Source organism: Hemiscyllium ocellatum, chromosome 22, assembly GCF_020745735.1.
Source record: "Hemiscyllium ocellatum isolate sHemOce1 chromosome 22, sHemOce1.pat.X.cur, whole genome shotgun sequence".
Lineage (NCBI taxonomy): Eukaryota > Metazoa > Chordata > Chondrichthyes > Orectolobiformes > Hemiscylliidae > Hemiscyllium > Hemiscyllium ocellatum.
The window spans coordinates 2,313,617-2,335,523 of NC_083422.1; the positions used below are offsets into that span (position 1 = coordinate 2,313,617).

At 44.7% G+C, this 21,907-nt stretch overlaps 1 protein-coding gene across 3 annotated transcripts in view; it reads left to right on the forward strand.

The window, feature by feature from the left end:
* tspan15 (tetraspanin 15) overlaps positions 1 to 21,907 on the forward strand; it is a 197,632-nt gene that overhangs the window by 167,851 nt on the left and 7,874 nt on the right. Inside the window, exon 8 of one of the 3 annotated variants that reach the window (XM_060841828.1) lies at positions 4,856 to 5,008. The exons of the other annotated variants lie outside the window; for them this stretch is intronic. Coding sequence (XP_060697811.1) covers positions 4,856 to 4,867 — 12 coding nt within the window. The 3' untranslated portion in view covers positions 4,868 to 5,008. Of the gene's footprint in view, positions 1 to 4,855; positions 5,009 to 21,907 lie in introns of those variants that run through there. 3 annotated transcript variants of the gene reach the window in all.

The window sequence follows — 21,907 nt, forward strand, 5'->3', positions numbered from 1 at the left end:
GGAGCATCAGAGACTGAGGGGTGACCATGTAGAGATTTATAAGGTCATGAGGGACATGGATAGGGTAAATAGACAAGGTCTTTTCCCCAGGATGGTGGAGTCCAAAACTAGAAAGCATAGGTTTAATGTGGGAGGGGGAAGATTTAAAAGCTTTACGGGGCAACATCTCCATGTCGAGGGTGGTGCATATATGGAATTAGCTGCCAGAGGAACTGGTAGTCACTGGTACAATAACCGCATTTAAACTGTGTCTAGATAGGTATATGTTTAGGAAGGGTTTAGAGATTTATGGGCCAAATGTTGGCAAATGGGTTTAGATTAATTTAGGATATCTGGCCAGCATGCTGTACAACTCTGACTGTAAATGTTAGCCTAGTCAGCATCACCCATATTCTATGAATGAATTTAAAAAAGGCTTCAATAAACTGTCTTTTATCAGTACTCAAATTCTGATTTATCAAATGACTAATGATTACATGGCCACTGTTCGGCTTGCATTAATCCGAGATTATATTGAATTCAAATTTCACATTTGTCAAGATGAAATTTTATCATGTACTCCAAATGTTAGCCTGCCCCTAATTTTATGTAATATTTCACCTCTTTTTGCTTCTCCCGCTACACACAGACAGACAGACAGACGCACACACACACACACACACACACCCCCACCCACCCACCCTTCGGGGAGGGGGGGGGGGATGGGGACTGCAACCTGTCACCTGTTGCTATTGGGGAGGATTTAAACTGTTGTGGCAATGGGATGAGAAACAAATTAGGAGGTTAGTGGGGAGGTAGTGACTAATGTCTGTGAGGAACTAGGTAATGCAATCAACCTGACTACTGGGAAGAATAGGCAGGGAGCAGATGATGAATGCAAAGGGACAGGTGGTCTGAGGTTCATTTCTTTTAGCGTGAAAAGTGTAGTCGGTAAGGCAGATGAACTTATGGCTTGGATTAGTACCTGGGAGTCTGGTGTTATTGCTATTACTGACACCTGGTTGAAAGAAGGGCAGGATTGGCAACTAAATATCTCAGGATATAGATGCTTCAGGCAGGATAGAGAAGGCAGTAAAAGGTGGGGAGCAGTTGCATTACTGGTCAGAGAGGATATCACAGCTGTATTGAAACAAGACACTATGGAGGACTCGAGCAGTGAGGCAATATTGGCAGAGCTCAGAAATAGGAAGGGTGTGTAACAATGTCGGGGCTGTACTGCAGGCCTCCCAACAGTGAGCGTGAGATAAAGGTACAGATAGGTAGACAGGTTATGGAAAGATGTAGGAACAACAAGGTGGTGGTGATAGGCAATTTCAATTTTCCCAACATTGACTGGGATTCACTTGGTGTTAGATGTTCAGATGGAGCAGAATTTGTAAGGAATATCCAGGAGGGTTTTCTAGAGCAGTATGTAAATAGTCCAATTTAGGAAGGGGCCTGGTGTTGGTGAATGAGCCTGGCCAGGTGGTTGAAGTTTCAGTTGGAGATTACTTTGAGAAAAGTGATCACAATTCCGCAAGTTTTAGAATACTCATGGACGAAGACCAGAGTCTCCTAAAGGAAGAGTGTTAAATTGGAGGAAGGCCAACTACTGCAAAATTCAGCAGGAGCTGGGGAATGTGGAATGGGAGCAGCTGTTTGAAGGTAAATCCATGTTTGATACGCGGGAGGATTTTAAAGAGAGGTTAATTCGAGTTCAGGGCAGACATGTTCCTGTGAATTGAGGGATAGAAATGACAAGATTAGGGAACCATGGATGACAGGTGAAATTGTGAGATTAGCTAAGAGGAAAACTGAAGCATGCATAAGGTCTAGGCGAATGAAAACAGATGAAGCTTTGGAAGAATACAACGAAAGTGGAACCAATCTGAAACAAGGAATTAAGAGGGCTAAAAGTGGTCATGAAATATCTTTAGCAAACAAAGTTAAGGTAAATCCCCAAACCTTATATTCAAATATAAGGAGCAAGAGGGTGACTAGAGAAAGGGCAGCAGAGGGAAGTCAGAGAAAATGGGTGAGATTCTTATCGAGTATTTTGCATCTGTATTGACCAGGGAGAGGGACATGATGAATATTGAGGTTAAGGACAGATGTTTGAATACTTTAGTTCAAGTCAGCATAAGGAGGGTATTCTAACAGGCATTAAGGTGGACAATAAGGTCCCCAGGTCCGGATGGGATCTATCCCAGGTTACTCAGAGAAGCAAGAGAGGAAATAGCTGGAGCCTTAACAAATATCTTTGCAGCATCCTTGAACACAGCTGAGGTCCTGGAGAACTGGAGAATTGCTAACGTCCCCTTTTTTAAGCAGGGTAGCAACAATAATCCAGGTAATTATAGACCAGTGAGCCTGACATCAGTGGTAGGAAAGCTGCTGGAGACGATACTGAAGGATAGTATGTATTCCCATTTGGAAGAAAATGGGCTTGTCAGTGATAGGTAACATGGCTTTATGCAGGGAAGGTCATGTCTTACCAACGTAATAGAATTCTTTGAGGAAGTGACAAAGTTGATTGATGAGGGAAGGGCTGTAGATGTCCTTCAGTAAGGCATTTGATTAGGTTCCCAATGGTAGGCTGATAGAGAAAATGAAGTTGCATAGGGTCCAGAGTGTACTAGCTAGACGGTTAGAGAATTGGCTGGGCAACAGGAGACAGTGAATAATGGTGGAAGGGTGTTTCTCAAAATGAAGAACTGTGACCAGTCGTGTTGGGATCCATGTTGGGACCACTGCTATTTGTTATACACACAAATGATCTGGAGGAAGGATAGGTGGTCTGATTAGCAAGTTTGCAGAAACACTAAATTGATGGACTAGCAGATAGTGAAGAGGACTGTCAGAGAATGCAGCAGAATATAGATAGACTGAAGAGTTGGGTGGAAAAATGGCAGATGGAGGTGATGCATTTGGAAGGTCCAAGTCAAGAGTGCACTACACGGTAACTGGAAAAGTCCTGGGGAAAATTGACGTGTACAGAGAGATCTGGGTGTTCGGGTCCATTGTGCCCTGATGATGGCAATGCAGGTTGATAGAGTGGCCTAGAAGGCATATTGAGTACAAGAGTTGGCAGATCATGTTACAGTTGTATAAGACACATTTGTTCAGCCACATTTGAAATACCGCATACAATTCTAGTCACATTACCAAAAGAATGTTGATGTTTTGGAGCGAGTGCAGAGAAGGTTCACCAGGATGTTGCCTGGAATGGAAGGCGCTAAGTATGAAGAGAGGGTGAGTAGATTAGTATTATTTTCATTATAAAGACAGAGTTTGAGGGGGTCCTGATTGATGTGTACAAAATCATGAGAGACATAGACAGGGTGGAGAGCAGGAAGCTTTTTCTCCAAGTGGGGGCTCAATTACTGGGGGTCACGAGATCAAGGGGAGAGAGGAAAAGTTTAAGGGAGATAAACGTGCAAAGTTCTTTACACAAAGGGCGGTCGGTACCTGGAACATGTTGCTAGAGGCAGGCATGATAGTATTATTCAAGATGTGTCTAGACAGGTACATGAATGGGCAGGGAGCAGAAGGATACAGATCCTTGGAAAATAGGCTACAGGTTTGGATAGAGGATCTGGATCGACACAAGCTTGGAGGGCCAAAGGGCCTGTTCCTGTGCTGTAATTTTCTTTATTCTATCTACTCACCTAATAATGTCTCAGCTCATCAATCTCATGTCTCATCATTCAGACTCCTTCTGTGTAAAACATCCAAACAACGCGTTCCTCATTCCACTGAAATTCCTAACTTACAAATTTCCAGAGTTAAGTAGTCTCGATGTACTCAATCAAGCCCTCATGCTACTTACTTCATTAAAATGAGGGCACTGTTTCTTAGCAAACACAGTTTTGATTTTAAACCGAGACAGAGGAGACAGATGGGTTGATAAGTAACATTTGCTTATGAGAATTGCTACTGATCTCAGCAATGTAATATTAGTACTCAAATTCTCCTTCAGTTTGAATGATTGCATTACTTCTGCTTTACAAGTGCAGACTGTATATCAAGACATGCATAGGACAGCCTTATTCTTGAATTAAATTTTTATATGAATTTGCCTTGGCAAACATTAATCATAAAAGCATCACAAGTCAACACTCAAATGTTTTTGTTGTACATTTTTGAAAACTGATGAGACTGAAGCAGCAGTAAAATGAGTGTGACAGTGAACAATTGGATTGTACTGTGGTAGTGATAAATAAGCATGATTTTTCACAGTCAAAATTACGCACTACTCCTGATGTGAAGTCTCATCTGGAAAGCTAGCTGGAGACCGAACCAGGTTGTATGTTTCCTGTAGAGCCTCTGTTTCTGCCTTTCAATCTTTGCTGTAAACTTAATAGTTATTGATCTCAACCATGCTGTAAAGAGACACTAGGGAGGGTGGAGGCCTGAGTAATGTCTTTAGTCTCTTTCTGCTGGACTTGTTTAATTTGACTCCATGTGTCTGTGTCCCATCTGAAAAAGCGGCAGGTACAGAAGTATAGTGGCTAGGTTACTGTTAAAGTAATTCAGAACACTAGATGAATGGCCCAGGGAAATTGTAAAGACTGTGCATCTTTTTATTGTTCTGTACTTTTGATCATGGACTGAAATAGACATTTTAAAAATCAAGGATTGGTAGGGGATTGCCACATGTTTTAACAGCAAAAAACAATTTTAAACATTGATCACACAGCTGCTGGTTCCAGCACTTGTTGAAATCTAGTTTCAGATAAGATGTAGCTGATGAACTGTGTACAAATTATTGCACAGTTGTGTATGTGTACATTACCACAAATTACCTTTAATTCAGCTACTTAAGAAATATAACAATCAAATACTGAAACAATTATTTAATATTTATTCCAAATAGCAACCAAAATAAGACCCCTCAAGGAAGCAAGTTAAACCTCACAACCCAACTTCGCTGTTAGCAGATTAATGGTGGAATTTAGCTACGATTCCAAGCAACAACATCTGTCTCTGAATGTCCAGGTGTGATCCTTATACATTGTTGTCCTCTGGAGTTCTGCTATTAAAGATTATTTTAGTATTTTCTGTCCTTCAAGTTTATGTGTGACATTATTGATGATCCTTTAGATTCTTCCAATCAGACTATTGACTACTACTCTAGAGTTATCAAGTCTAAAACTTGCTGCCTTATCAGAAATTGCTTCCCCGTTATTTGTTACATTTGGCATTGACTGTTTGTTTGAAGACAAAACTTTCCTGCAATAAAATCCTTAAATTCCTTTGCAAGGCAATCATTTGTCCTTCTGGCATAAGATAGCCAGTTATCAAGTAGATGAGTAAAAGAGTTTTGTTTATGTAGCTTTTACTCCTCCTTTTCCAAGACATGGCAAATTTCTTTCAGTTCCTGTATAATAGTTTGTCCTTGTCCCTTCACAGTTTATTCCAGACAGAGTTGTTGCTGATTCTTTCATGAACAGTTTAAGTTCTGCAGTTTACAGTATCACATTTGGTCGGCAACAAGTAGCTAATTGGTCTGCCATCTAGTGACCAGTTATCAATGACAAAGACCTTTTGCCTGCCAACAACTATGTAGTTGACAAGCAGGAGGCTGGAAGAACACAGCAAACCAGGCAGCATCAGGAAGTGGAGAAGTCAACATTTCAGGTGTAACCCTTCTGTTCCTCTCCCATCAGATATGTGGTTCTGCTGTTCCTCTCCCATCAGATATGGCTGTGAACAAGATAGTGAGAAGCCAACAGACCCTCACCAGCTCAGGAGTTCTCACTGTTCTCTGCAGAAAAAGCCACTTTAAAGCTTGAATAAAGCAAATTATTTGTTCCCAATTACTGTAAGCTATGGCTTTTAATTAATAAGTCAGCGACCTTGTTATAAGTGTGAACCAGCTACTTAGTGCCTCTAGCAAACCAGTGAAAATAGCTGGAAGAGAAAGCAGTAATCTGATCAGTACAAGAAGCATCTCAGCAAATCCTGTGAACAGAGATCACTGTACTGCTTTCCCAGTTTTGTCTCTGTCTATAACACCCTTGCTATTTTTTCCCCTGTCTGTGTGTAGGGGTGGGAGGGGGTAGTTTATAAGGGGATTAAAATTGTCAGCAGTAGAGTTATGTATTGACAGTTCATTATTGTTTACTTGTAGCTAGAATCCAGTTACTTTATCTAAATAGAGATTCTCGCTAAGTACAGAAACCTGGTCCTTGCTTTCAGTCAATCTTAGACTAAAGGGCAAAATTGGGGAATACCACATGCATATTGAAATCTTCAACTTTTGTGATGACTCCAGGAATAACAGGGCTTGACTTCCAGCACCTACCCCAGTAGGTGTGACAAAAACTTAATATGTTATTGAGGTATTCAAATCCAATCAATTAAATAAATCCGGAATAAAAAGCAGGTATAAGATTGGTGATCATGAAGCTGGATGGCCATAAAGAAATCCATCTGGTTCAGTAGCATCCTTTATGGAAACAGTTTGCTGTCCTTAGCTAGTCTTCCATACAGTTTTGTTCCCCTCCCCTCAGTTACTCCTATACTGCCACAGATATTCCTATACTCCCACTCCCTTCTCCCTTAGATGCTCCTTTACTTACACTCGCTCCCCTCAGATACTCCTTCACTGCTATTCCTCTCCCATCAGATACTCATACATTTCTCTTGTATAGTTTGCTCTTGAATTGGATCTTCCAAAATGCAGCACCTCGTATTTGCTCAGATTGAACTCCATCTGCCATTTCTCTGTCCAACTCTCCAATCTATCTGTATTCTCTGACAGTCCCCTTCCCTAACTGCTACTCCACCAATCTTACTGTCATCTGCAAACTTGCTAACCAGACCACCTATACCTTCCTCCAGGTCTTTTATGTATATCACAAACAATAGTGGTCCCAGCACGGATCCCTATGGAAACCATTTTAGGAAACTTCCATTCACTTCTATTCTTTGTCTCCTGCTGCCCAGCCAGTTCTTTATTCATCTAGCTAGTACACCCTGGACCGCTTGCAACTTCACCTTCTCTATCAGCCTACCATGGGGAACCTTATCAAACGCCTTACTGAAGTCCATGTATATGACGTTTACAGCCCTTCCTTCATCGATCAACTTTGTCACTTCCTCAAAGAATTCTACCACGTTGGTAAGACATTACCTTCCATGCACACAACCATGTTGCCTATCAATGACAAGCCCATTTTCTTCCAAATGGGAATAGATTCTATGCCTCAGTATCTTCTCCAGCAGCTTTCCTACCACTGACGTCAGGCTCACTGATCTATAATTACCTGGATTATCCTTGCAACTCTTCTTTAAACAAGGTGACAACATTAGCAATTCTCCAGTCCTCCAGGACCTCAGCTGTGTTCAAGGATGCTGCGAAGATGTCTGTTACGACCCCAGCTATTTCCTCTCTTGCTTCCCTCAGTAAACTAAGATAGAACCCATGCATATTGAAATCTTCAACTTTTGTGATGACTCCAGGAATAACAGGGCTTGACTTCCAGCACCTACCCCAGAAGGTGTTCACCTTAATGACTTTTAGAATACCCAATACTTACTCCCTCCCTATGCCAACTTGTCCTAGAGTAATAAAATCTATCCCTGACCTCAACATCCGTCATGATTCTCTCCTCGGTGAAAACCGATGCAAAGTACTCATTCAGAATCTCACCCATTTTCTCTCATTCTCCATGTCATGTTAGTTTAAACCCTCCCCAACAGCATTAGCAAAAGCACCCCTAAGGACATTGGTTCCTGTCTGGCCCAGATGCAGACTGTCCAATTTGTAATAGTAACACCTCTCCCAGAACTGGTCCCAATGTCCCAAAAATCTGATCCCCCTCCCTCCTGCACCATCTCTCAAGCTATGCAATCACCTTGCCTATTCTTTCATTTCTACTCTGACTAGCATGTGGTACTGGTAGCAATCCTGTGATTACTACCTTTGAGGTCTTACTTTTTAACTTGGCTACTAATTCCCTAAATTTTCCTTGTAGGACCTCATCCCATTTTTGGTAACCTACATCATTGGTGCCCATATGCACCACGACAATTTGCTGTTCATCCTCTCCCTTCGGAATGTCCTGCAGCCAATCTGAGACATCACTGGCCAATGGGAGGCAACATACCATTTGGGAGTCTCATTTTCGACCATAAAACTGCCTATCTACTCCCCTTACAATAATTAGATTAGATTACCTACAGTGTGGTAACAGGCCCTTCGGCCCAACAAGATAATTCCTTAAGACTATAGCCCTTCCATTCTTTTTCCTGTCCTTCTGTGTAGCAGTGCCAGCCACAATGCTATGAACCTAGTTACTGTTGCCTTCCTCTGGTGAGCCATCTCCCCAACACTATCCAAAGCGGTATACCTGTTTTGGAGGGAAATGACTGCAGGGGACACCTCCACTGCCTCCCTGCTCTTTCTCTGCCTATTGGTCTCCCATTCCCTTACTCCCTCAGCAATCTTAATCTGCTCCTACATTTCCATTCCCCTCACCTCAGATACTCTTATACTTGATTCCCTCTGTTCAAATCCTCCTACGCTCCCATTCCCCACTCCTCAGATAGTCTTACACTTGCGATATCCACCTTTCATGCTGTACACTCCCATTCCCCTCTCATCAATTACTCCTACATTTCCCATTCCCCTCACTTCAGATAGTCATACACTCCCATTCCTTTCTCCTTAGAGACTCCTGTATTCAGGTATTCTTGAACATCCAAACACCACCACCCCCACCACCACCACCACCCCCTCCCCCAAACAAGGACCCTAACATTCTAACCTCAGATATGCCTGCATTCCTAATGCTGTTCCAACACCCTTCCTTCAGAAATCTTTACCCTCCCTTTTTTTTTAACTTATTGATTTGTGGGATTTGGGTGTCACTGGCTGGCCAGCATTTATTGCTTGTCCCGAGATGCCCTTAAGAAAGTGGTGGTGAGCTGCCTTCTGGAACCACTGCAGCCCACCTGCTGTGGGTTGACCCACAATGACATTAGGGAGGGAATTCCAGGATCTTAGCCCAGCCACAATGAAGGAAAAGTGATATATTTCCAAGTCAGGATGATGTGTGGCTTGGAGGGGAATGTGGAGGTGATAGTATTCCCATACATCATCTGCCCTTGTCATCCTAGGTGGAAGTGGTCCTTGCTTTGGAAGGTACTGTCTCAAGATCTTTGATGAATTTCTGCAGTGCATCTTGTAGATAGTCTGCACTGCTGCTTACTGGGTGTCGATTGTAGCGGGTGTGGATGCTTGTTGGTGTAGTGCCAATCAAGGTGTGTTGCTTTATCCTGGATGGTGTCAAGCTTCTTGAGTGTTGTGGCTGCACTCATCCAGGCATATGGGGAGTATTCTGTCACACTCCTTACTTGTGCCTTGTAGATGGTGGACAGGCATTGGGGAATTAGGAAGAAAGTTAATCGCAACAGGAGTCCGAGCTTCTGACCTGCTTTCATAGACACAGTGTATGTGGTGAGTCCAGTTGAGTTTCTGGTCGGTGATAACCCCCAGGATGTTGACACTGGGGATTCTGTAATGGTAACATAGAGTGTCAAGGGACAGTGTTTAGGTTGCATCGTATTGGTGGTAGTCATAGCATGGCATTTGTGTGGCACAAACATTACTTGCCACTTAGCCCAGCCTGGATATATTGTCCAGATCTTGTTGCATTTGAACATGGGCTGCTTCAGTATCTGAGGAGTCGCGAATGATGCTGAACATTGTGTAATCGTCAGCAGACATCCCAACTTCTGACCTTATGATAGAGGGAAGGTCATTGATGAAGCAGCTGAAAATGGGCCTACAACACTACCCTGAGGAAGTCCTGGAGCTGAGGTGACTGACTTCCAACAACCACAACCATCTTCATGTGTCAGGTATGGCTCCAACCTCCGGAGATTTTGCCCTCTGAAACCCATTGTTTTCAGGTTTGCTAGGGCTCCTTGATGCCATGCTCGATCCAATGCAGACTTGATGTCAACGGCTGTCGCTGTTACCTCACCGCTGCAGACCCACTCTAGCAGCTACATCCTTTAAGACCTGATCTGGTCAGCAGTTATACTGTAAAAGCATTCTTGGTGGTAGACATTGAAATCCCTCACCCAGAGTACATTTTGTGACCTTGCCATTCTCGGTGCTTCCTCCGAGTGTTGTTCAGCATGGAGGCGTACTGATTCACCAGCATCCATTCCTGCTCTCAGTCAGTTATTCTTGTACTGCAATTCTCATTACTCTCCCCAGATATTTCTACTCTTTTATTCCCTTCCTCTATCTCCCTCCACGTACCCTGACATTGTTCTCCCAGGCCAGTGCCCTTTCCAGACTAGCAACGAAAGAAAGAATAAGATGACGGCCATTTTATATTTCTTTCTAAGGTTTTGCATCTGATACTTGTTTCAGATTATTTCATGGGATGTGGATATTGCTGGCAAAGTCAGCATTTGTTACCTATTCCTAATTGCCTTTACCCATTTCAGAAGGCATTATTCTGGGTCTGGTGCCACATTGCCAGAACAAGTAAGGATGGTTGATTTCCTTCACTAAAGGATGTTAATGAACCGGAAGGTATTCATGACGATGATTTTATGGTGCCCTTTACTGAGACTAGTTTTTAATTCAGATTTATTCATTATTCAGTGAATGGTGGGAATTAAACCCATCTTCCCACAATATTAGCCAGGTCCTCTTGATCACTAGACCAGTGATATTACTCATATATTACTATCTCCCCAAACAAAAAGAAACTAAATTTTTGAATCTGCACATATAAAAATCTGCTTATATTTCATGATACAACCACAATGTGTTATCATCTCCAAATTAGGAAGCAAATGCATTTATTCATTGGGTAACCATTAAATTTGAAAATTCACTGAAGACCGTCGTTGCCAACAAGCTTACAGATGATGCGTTCTTAGTGTCTGATTATTACTAACAGCAGGGAACAGTTCAGTTTTTAATTTTACATGTATATACACAAAGATGGTGCAAAGCGTTTAGCATCTGTACGCTAAATAAATGCCTTGTGTGCTTATTAATAGTGTGAGATGGTGCCGACACAGGGCAACTCTGTGAGCTCTATACAACAGATCTTATTCTGTCATTTCTTACAATCATTCCACATTTCTATGTCCTTGAATGCTATGATCTGCCTGTAATGTATGTAAAACAAAACTTTTAACTGTAGTTAGGTATAATTGCACCTGCCATATAGTGTGTTTAGCTCTTAAAACTATCAAAGAAACTGCGAGTCAATTCTTAATATTAATGAACGATAATTTACACTTTCAATGCTGACCTGCAGTGCTTTTCCAGCACCACTCTGATATGTATTCAATCATGGGGCAACCAATCAGTGACACCTTGCTCCAATCCGAATCAATATGGGAAAAAATTAACAGACACTGGCCAAATGTGGATCAGTTGAGGAAAGGCAGCATGGATATATTGAGGGCAAATCGCGTTTTAGGTAATTTGCTTCAGTTTTTTTGATGAAGGAACCAGTAGATCAGGATAATATGGTTGATGCTGTATATGTGAACTTGTCAGCAAAGTTAGTGCTCATGGAATAAAAGGGATAATAGCAACATGGATACAAAATGGACTGAATGTCAGCAAACAGTAGTGGTGAACATTTATATTCCAGACTGGAGGAAAGTTTATTGTGGAGCACCCCAGGAATTGATGTCAGGACATTTAGTCTTCTTGATACCTATTAATGATCTAGGCATGGGTGTCCACAGCTGATTAACAGAATAATTTACATGTTCTGTTGCCAAGTGTGTGTTCCCTAAGGGTCAGTATTAGAGCATAGAACAGTACAGCACAGTACAGGCCCTTCGGCCCACAATGTTGTGCCAAGCATTTATCTTAATCTAAGATCAACCTAACCTACACACCCCTCAATTTACTGCTGTCCATGTACTTGTCCAGCAGTCGCTTAAATGTCCCTAATGTCTTTGACCCTACTACCTCTGCTGCCAGTGCATTCACACACACCCACTACTCCCTGTGTGAAGAACCTACCTCTGACATCTCCCCAAACCTTCCTCCAATTACCTTAAAATTATGACCCTTCGTGACAGCCATTTCTGTCCTGGGGAAAAGTCTCTGGCTATTTATTACATCTATGCCTTTCATTACCTTGTACACCTCTATCAGGTCACCTCTCCTCCTCCTCCTCTCCAATGTGAAAAGCACTAACTCATTCAAGCCCTCCAATCCAGGCAGCATCTTGGTAAATCACCGCTGCACTCTCTCTAAAGCATCTATATCTTTCCTATGATGAGGTGACTAGATTTGGGCACAATATTCCAAATGTTGTCTAACCAGGATCTTTTAGAACTGCAGCAAAACCTCTCGGCTCTTAAACTCGATCCTCCTATTAATGAAAGCCAAAGCACCATACACCACCTTCATAACACTATCACCTTGAGTGGCAACTTTGAGGGATCCATGCAAAAGGACCCAAGATCCTACTGTTCCTCCAAACTTCCAAGAATCCTGTCTTTAACCCTGTATTCAGCATTCAAGTTCAACCTTCCAAAATGAATCACGTTGCATTTATCCAGATTGAACTCCATTTGCCACTTCTCAGCCCGGCTCTGCATCCTGCCAATGTTATGTTATAGCCTGCAATAGTACCTACAATACTACTGACCTTTGTGTCATTGACAAACTTACTAACTCGTCCTTTCACTTCTTCATCCGCATCATTTATAAAAACTACAAAGAGCAGAGGCCCAAGAACAGATCCCTGTGGGGCACCATTGGTCACCGACCTCCAGGCAGAATATTTACCATTCATTACCACTCACTTAGTCTTTAGACCAGACAGCCAAGTTTCCCTATATCCCATACCTCCTAGCTTTCTGAATGAGCCTACCATGGGGAACCTCATCAAATTTCTTACTGAAATCCATATACACCACATCCACTACTCAACCTTCATCAACTTGTCTCGTCACGTCCTCAAAGAGCTCAATTAGGCTTGTGAGGTACCTTTACCTGCACCTCACAAAGCAGTGCTGACTATCTTTAATCAAACTATGTTTTTCGAAATAGTCATAAATCCTATCTCTCAGAACCCTTTCCAGTACCTTGCTTACCACAGATGTAAGACTGACTGATCTGTAATTCCCAGGGATTTCCCTATTTGCTTTCTTGAACAGAGGAGCAACATTCATCTCCCTCCAATCATCTCGTTCTACTCCCGTGGAGAGTGAGGATGCAAAGATCAATGCCAGAGGCGGCAGTCTCATCTGGTCCGACCCTGGGGACTTATCTATCTTGATGCTTCCCAGAATTTCCAGAATTAGGACCATCCCTCTTTTAATAATCTAGACCTGAGTGTAAAGGACATGAATTCAAACATTGTAGAAGACACAAAAGTTGAAAAAGTAGAGGTCGGGGGTCAGTAGCTCAGTTGGTTAGATGGCTGGCTTGTGATGCAGTGTGACACTAACGGCATGGATTCAGTTCCCACAAAGTCTGAGATTACTATGAAAGACTCTCCTTCCTGACCTCTTCCTGTCCCCCATGTGGTGACCCTCATGTTAAACTACCACAAGTCATTTCTGTCTAATAACCCAATGGTGCAGTTAGACTAGGGCAACTTTACCTTTACCTAGCAACAGATATCAGAAAATGAATTGTTGAAATGGGTGACCTCACAACATATGCAAGTTAATGCAGGGAGGTAAGCAGGATGAAGAATGATTTGGAGATGTCTGTGTTGGAATGGGGTGTGCAAAGTTAAAAATCACACAAGGAGAAAGTGAGGACTGCAGATGCTGGAGATCAGAGCTGAAGAAGGGCTCATGCCAGAGGCTGAAAATGTGTTGCTGGTTAAAGCACAGCAGGTCAAGCAGCATCCAAGGAACAGGAAATTTGACGTTTCGGGCCAGAGCCCTTCATCAGGAATGAGGAGAGTGTGCCAGGCAGGCTAAGATAAAAGGTAGGGAGGAGAGACTTGGGGGAGGGGCGATGGAGATGTGATAGGTGGAAGGAGGTCAAGGTGAGGGTGATAGGCTGGAGTGGGGTGGGGGCGGAGAGGTCAGGAAGAAGATTGCAGGTTAGGAAGGCGGTGCTGAGTTCGAGGGAACCGACTGAGACAAGGTAGGGGGAGGGGAAATGAGGAAACTGGAGAAATCTGAGTTCATCCCTTGTGGTTGGAGGGTTCCCAGGTGGAAGATGAGGCGCTCTTCCTCCAACAGTCGTGTTGTTATGTTCTGCCGATGGAGGAGTCCAAGGACCTGCATGTCCTCGATGGAGTGGGAGGGAGAGTTAAAGTGTTGAGTCACGGGGTGGTTGGGTTGGTTGGTCTGGGCGTCCCAGAGGTGTTCCCTGAAGCGTTCCGCAAGTAGGCGGCCTGTCTCCCCAATATAGAGGAGACCACATTGGGTGCAGCTGATGCAATATATGATGTGTGTGGAGGTTCAGGTGAATTTGTGGCGGATATGGAAGGATCCCTTGGGGCCTTGGAGAGAAGTAAGGGAGGAGGTGTGGGCGCAAGTTTTACATTTCCTGCGGTTGCAGGGGAAGGTGCCGGGAGTGGAGGTTGGGTTGGTGGGGGTTGTGGACCTGACGAGGGAGTCACGAAGGGAGTGGTCTTTGCGGAACGCTGATAGGTGAGGGGAGGGAAATATATCCCTGGTGGTGGGGTCCGTTTGGAGTTGGCGGAAATGACAGCGGATGATACGCTGTATACGGAGGTTGGTGGGGTGGTAGGTGAGAACCAGTGGGGTTCTGTCTTGGTGGCGGTTGGAGGGGCGGGGCTCAAGGGCGGAGGAGCGGGAAGTGGAGGAGATGCGGTGGAGGGCATCGTCGATCACATCTGGGGGGAATCTGCGGTCCTTGAAGAAGGAGGCCATCTAGGCTGTACGGTATTGGAACTGGTCCTCCTGGGAGCAGATGCAGCGGAGGCGAAGGAATTGGGAATATGGGATGGCGTTTTTACAGGGGGCAGGGTGGGAGGAGGTGTAGTCCAGGTAGCTGTGGGAGTCAGTCGGTTTATAGTAGATGTCTGTGTTGAGTCGGTCGCCCGAGATAGAAATGGAAAGGTCTAGGAAGGGGAGGGAGGAGTCTGAGACAGTCCAGGTGAATTTGAGGTCGGAACAACACTCTCACAGACCTGCAAAGGACCTTTACTGTTCTTCACCTACAGAAGAATCTATACACTAAACAAACAGTTCTTCCTAGCCATATCAGAAATTAAAGACAGTAAGTACCGAAAACTTTCATGTACTCCCTCCACATTTGTGGTTCCTCAACGTTTCCAGAATCTTCTATCGGCCTCCACAATATGTCGGACGCCATTACACACGCGGCCGCTGCAGCTTCCCTGATCGCCGCCCAAACAACCGCACCAGCGATCGGCGCACAGACAACCGCTTCCGCGATCGCCAGGAAGATCGCCGACGGACTCGCGACTCCCGCGGCTACTGGGAATGACAACGGTTCTTTAGTCGCCACAACCATTTCCGCCCCTTCAGTTGCCGTCGCCGCAGCCACTTCCGACCCCACTGACATCACCAACCTGCACGACCACAACGCCTCAAGTGTCTCCGCCCCCACGCCGTCTTTCGTCACCACACGTAACCCCGGCCTCATGCCGACCTTCGTCACCACGTGTAACCCCGCCCCCACGCCGACTTTCGCCACCACGCGTAACCCCGTCCCCACGCTTCCGTCACCACGCATGACCCCGCCCCCACGCTTAAACCCACCCCCACACCGAGCTTCCTCACCACGTCTAACCCCGCCCCTACGTCGATCTCTGTCCACGCCCCTAACCCCACTCCCACCCCCAGCTCCAGTCCCCAACCAGGTCCTAGCTCCCAGCCTTGCCGGATCTTCACCATCCCTCCAGACCTCCCCCTCTCTGAGGATGAAAGATCAGTCCTCAGCAGAGGCCTCAACTTCATTCCCCTACGCCCTCGGATTAATGAGTTCAACACGCGGCGAGATATTGAACAATTCTTCCGCCACCTTCGCCTCCGTGCCTACTTTTACAACCAAGACTCCCGCCCACCCTCTGATGACCCCTTCTCCCGCCACCTGGACACCCCATGCTGGCCTCTTACCCGCCCTCGATCTATTTATAGCCAACTGCCGCCGCGACATTAACCGACTCAACCTGTCCACCCCGCTCACCCACTCCAACCTCTCACCCTCAGAACGTGCAGCCCTCCACTCCCTCTGCTCCAACCCCAACCTCACCATCAAACCGGCAGACAAGGGAGGCGCGGTAGTAGTTTGGTGCATCGACCTTTATACCGCTGAAGCCAAACGCCAGCTCGCGGACGCCTCCTCTTATTGCCCCCTTGACCATGACCCCACCTCCCACCACCAAACTATCATCTCCCAGACCATCCATAACCTCATCACCTCAGGGGATCTCCCATCCACCGCCTCCAACCTCATAGTCCCACAACCCCACACCGCCCGTTTCTACCTCCTGCCCAAAATCCACAAACCTGACTACCCCGGCCGACCCATTGTCTCAGCCTGCTCCTGCCCCACCTCGACACGGTTCTGTCCCCTTTAGTCCAAGAACTCCCCACCTACGTTCGGGACACCACCCACACCCTCCACCTCCTCCATGATTTTCGCTTCCCCGGTCCCCAACGCCTTATCTTCACGATGGACATCCAGTCCCTGTACACCTCCATCCCCCATCACGAAGGACTTAAAGCCCTCTGCTTATTCCTTTCCCGCCGCACCAACCAGTACCCTTCCACTGACACCCTACTTCGACTGAATGAACTGGTCTTCACCTTGAATAACTTCTCTTTCCAATCCTCCCACTTCCTCCAAACTAAAGGAGTTGCCATGGACACCCGCATGGGCCCTAGCTATGCCTGTCTCTTCGTAGGATATGTGGAACAGTCCATCTTCCGCAAATACACTGGCACCACCCCCCACCTTTTCCTCCGCTACATCGATGACTGTATCGGCGCTGCCTCGTGCTCCCACGAGGAGGTTGAACAGTTCATCAACTTTACCAACACCTTCCATCCCGCCCTCAAATTCACCTGGACTGTCTCAGACTCCTCCCTCCCCTTCCTAGACCTTTCCATTTCTATCTCGGGCGACCGACTCAACACAGACATCTACTATAAACCGACTGACTCCCACAGCTACCTGGACTACACCTCCTCCCACCCTGCCCACTGTAAAAACGCCATCCCATATTCCCAATTCCTTCGTCTCCGCCGCATCTGCTCCCAGGAGGACCAGTTCCAATACCGTACAGCCCAGATGGCCTCCTTCTTCAAGGACCGCAGATTCCCCCCAGATGTGATCGACGATGCCCTCCACCGCATCTCCTCCACTTCCCGCTCCTCCGCCCTTGAGCCCCGCCCCTCCAACCGCCACCAAGACAGAACCCCACTGGTTCTCACCTACCACCCCACCAACCTCCGTATACAGCGTATCATCCGCTGTCATTTCCGCCAACTCCAAACGGACCCCACCACCAGGGATATATTTCCCTCCCCTCACCTATCAGCGTTCCGCAAAGACCACTCCCTTCGTGACTCCCTCGTCAGGTCCACAACCCCCACCAACCCAACCTCCACTCCCGGCACCTTCCCCTGCAACCGCAGGAAATGTAAAACTTGCGCCCACACCTCCTCCCTTACTTCTCTCCAAGGCCCCAAGGGATCCTTCCATATCCGCCACAAATTCACCTGAACCTCCACACACATCATATATTGCATCAGCTGCAACCGATGTGGCTTCCTCTATATTGGGGAGACAAGCGGAACGCTTCAGGGAACACCTCTGGGACGCCCGGACCAACCAACCCAACCACCCCGTGACTCAACACTTTAACTCTCCCTCCCACTCCATCGAGGACTTGCAGGTCCTTGGACTCCTCCATCGGCAGAACATCATAACACGACGGTTGGAGGAAGAGCACCTCATCTTCCGCCTGGGAACCCTCCAACCACAAGGGATGAACTCAGATTTCTTCAGTTTCCTCATTTCCCCTCCCCCCACCTTGCCTCAGTCGGTTCCCTCGAACTCAGCACCGCCCTCCTAACCTGCAATCTTCTTCCTGACCTCTCCGCCCCCACCCCACTCCAGCCTATCACCCTCACCTTGACCTCCTTCCACCTATCACATCTCCATCGCCTCTCCCCCAAGTCCCTCCTCCCTACCTTTTATCTTAGCCTGCCTGGCACACTCTCCTCATTCCTGATGAAGGGCTCTGGCCCGAAACGTCGAATTTCCTGTTCCTTGGATGCTGCCTGACCTGCTGTGCTTTAACCAGCAACACATTTTCAGCTCTGATCTCCAGCATCTGCAGACCTCACTTTTTACTCATGCCCGAGGCATCGATTCTCCTGCTCTTTGGATGCTCCCTGACCTGCTGCGCTTTTCCAGCAACACTTTTTTTCAGCTCAGTAAAAATCACACAATACCAGATTATAGTCCAACAGGTTTAATTGGAAGCACACTATCTTTCGGAGCATCGCTCCTTCATCACCACTGATAATTTGTCGTCTTTCCTGTCTTCCATCCTAACACAAAACTTATCTTCTGTTTATTTCTCAATCCTCCCAACTTCACTTGCTTAAAACCTATTGTATTTATAGCTACTTGTGATTACCAGAAAGGTCGTTGACTTAAAATATCAACTCTATTTCTCTCTCCAGAAGTGCTGCTAGACTCAAGTATTTCTGGCATTTACTGTTTTATTTATTCTGATGCTTTCTGTCTTTCCCAAGCTTGTATACTTTATTCCGCAATGTTGCTTCGTCCTCGTGTCCCTCTCCCTGCCAAGTTAGTTTAAGCCTTCCACAACAGTGCAAGTTAACTTTCCAAGAAAACAATTGATCCCAGCCCTATTGAGATGCAGTGTATCCATCTTGACTATTCCTTCTTGCCTCACAAGTCCCTAAGAATCTGCACCATTTCTGTGGCATGCTTTGACTTAATTCTCACATACCAATGGAGTACTTTAAAGGTGACGATCTTTGAGAACATGCTGTTTAATCTTAACTCCAAAAACTCTGAATGCAGTTATCTACTTCCTTATGTAGATTGGTTTGATTCCTGTATGGCTTTTCTGTAGCAGTTTGGGACAACTTGCTAGACCATTTCATTCAGTTGTAAAGAGCCAACCATTTTATTGTGGGTTTGGCTGTGGGAGGAAGTGATTTTGATTTAAAGGCATTTATACTTAATTCCTTAGGAGCAAGGTCAGGAGAAAATATCATGGCCAATGAGAAAATAGATGCATTTAACAAATATTTTGTGTCTGTTTTCATAGCAGAAATAGAGGGTAAAGTAGGGGTTCCTCAATAGAGGGAAAATATTGAAGAAACTCAGATTAAAATCCAACAACTGCCCTGATAGTCTAACAATAGGGTTCTGCAAGAGATAGCTGCAAACATAGTACTCTCCATGGTTTTCCAAAGCCTTATTGGATTGAGGAATAGTCCCGCTAAATTGAATGTTGTCAATGTAGTACCACTTTTCCAGAAAGGGGAGAGACAGAGAAAAAATGTTAGGAACTACAGACCTCTTACCTCTTAGACATCAGTCTTTGCAAAAAAAAGACTGGAATTTATTAACGAAGAAAAGTCACTTTTTTAACCAACTGCTGTTTAATGCCTCAATGCAGACTTTGGAAAAATTGCAAAAATTTCCATTTTAAATTCAGTCTGCAGTCTTTAAGAATCATTGGTACTAGATATTCTAGCCCTTGGCAAGCTCTTAGTTCCACCCTGGATACTTGAACCTAAATTACAGTTAGCCTCAGAGGATCAGGATGTAAGCTTAAAAAGTTCTGATCTGTGTAACAAATACAAAAAAATTTTTGAAACATGTTTCGTTCACTAAAAAATCAGTAAGTTATTATAAAATGGCATTTGGTAGTACTGTCATTCAGTAATCTTAGACTACATGCAGGGAAGCAAAGATATACTCCTTTAAGACAAAAACCTATCGCAAAACTACCAATAGTTAGTTTGGCAGTTTACTTTGCTCGCAAGTGATGTTTTACAATGTGTTTTTAAACTGTTTTTCAGGAGTGGTCCAGAATGTTAGGACAGGACAAAATTTTTCTGTGCAAGTTTGCAATACATTATGTCCAGTGGAACAATCGGTTTTTTCTCTAAACAATGAAGTAACAACCTGCTTTCAATTCCAATTCCCTAGCAACATGAACAATACTGCAAGTTGTTTCCCATATCCTATCATCCACCTTATCAGGCTTGTGGGGTGGATGCTGTACCAGTATAGAATAATATAGAAGTAGAACGTGCTAAGATTATGGGGAAGTGAGCCTGAATTGCACCATTGCAGAAGGTGAAATTTAAATTCAGTAAAAATCTAGAATAAAAAGCTAAACTTGACCATTTCATTTGTGGTAAAAACACAATTGATTCACTAATATTCTTTGGAAGGTAGGCTTGCATCCAGATCCACAGTAATATATAGGGGAAGTGATGGCCTAGTGATATTATCACTAGACTATTAATCCAGAGACCCAGGTAGTGTTCTGGATACACGAGTTCGGGTCCTGTCATGGCAGGTGGTAGAATTTGAATTCAATAAATATCTGGAATTAGAAGGCTAATGATGACTATGAAACCATTGTCAATTGCTGGAAAAACTCATCTGATTCATTAATGTCCTTTAGGGAAGGAAAATGCAGACTTTGCCCTGTCTGACCTACATGGGACTCAAGATCCACAGCAATGTGGTTGACTCTTAACTGCTCTCTGGACAATTGGGGATGGTCAGCGATAGTAACATCCTGTAAATGAATTTTTAAAAATTGTGGGTGATTAATAATTGCCAATAACCTGGACAATTAGGATGGACAATGAATGCTGGTCTAGTCAGTGACACCCATAGCCCATGAAACAAACTTCAGGAACAGTTTCTTTTCAAAAATGTTAATAAGATCAATGTCTACAAGATGCGCTTTCCCGGTGTTGGCTTGAATGTTATTTTACTGTGTTGGCTGACTTTGTGAGATAGGTCACATATGCTGTTTCACTTTGACAGTTTCCTTAGGAATGTATTTGTCTCCATTTAGAGCAAGTTATATTTCAAAATCTTGTTCTTCATTGTGTAAGAATCATATCAAAATCGGGACTACATTAGGTGTTTTACTTCTGAACCTGAGAGCTTTGCCAACAACTCAAATGCCTGACAATCTCTAATACAGTAGTCCCCCAGTACCCACGGAGGATACATTCCAAGACCTACCATGGATGCCCAAAACAATGGATTGGTATGAACTCTTCTATCCTCAACTCCAACAAAGGGTGTGCATCAAGATCATGGATTCTGTCACCAAGTTCCCATTTCATTTAAATGGGAAATGTACCTTCCCAGCAGCCTCCTGGTCCCTGGTTCCTGGTTCTGGAATGTTCTCTTTTATACGTTCGGGCCGTGGTAAACCGCAGGTAACTGAAACTGTGGTAACTGGACCCGCGAATGCGGGGTCGTTCTGTATTTAAAGCAGAAGTAAAAAGAGCGTGTTGAAAGAATATAATGATTCTCTTGGCAGCAAATGGAGAAAAGTAATGTACCATACCTGGTAGAGTTGGATATACCAAAGGCATATGCCACTTAACCGACTTTTTATGCTTTCAGAGGCTGACAGACCTACTGTGTGTTTTACCAGATTCCGAACATTTCTACCCATATTATAGTCATTGTGTGGTTTCTCTATTGCCTCAGACACAGATAGGGAAATCTCTGATCATATCCATCACCACTCTCAATTCCTGTCCTCCTTCAAAATTCCCCTTCCCTCTAGAAGTCATTTACTGGTGTGCTTTCACTCAACTGACTTCCATTGACCATGTTAACTCTGCAACTACTGAAAGTGAGAACTGAAAGTGCTGGAGAAACTCAGAAGAGCTGGCAGCATCTGTAGAGAGAGAAATAAAGTTGCCATTTCAAGTC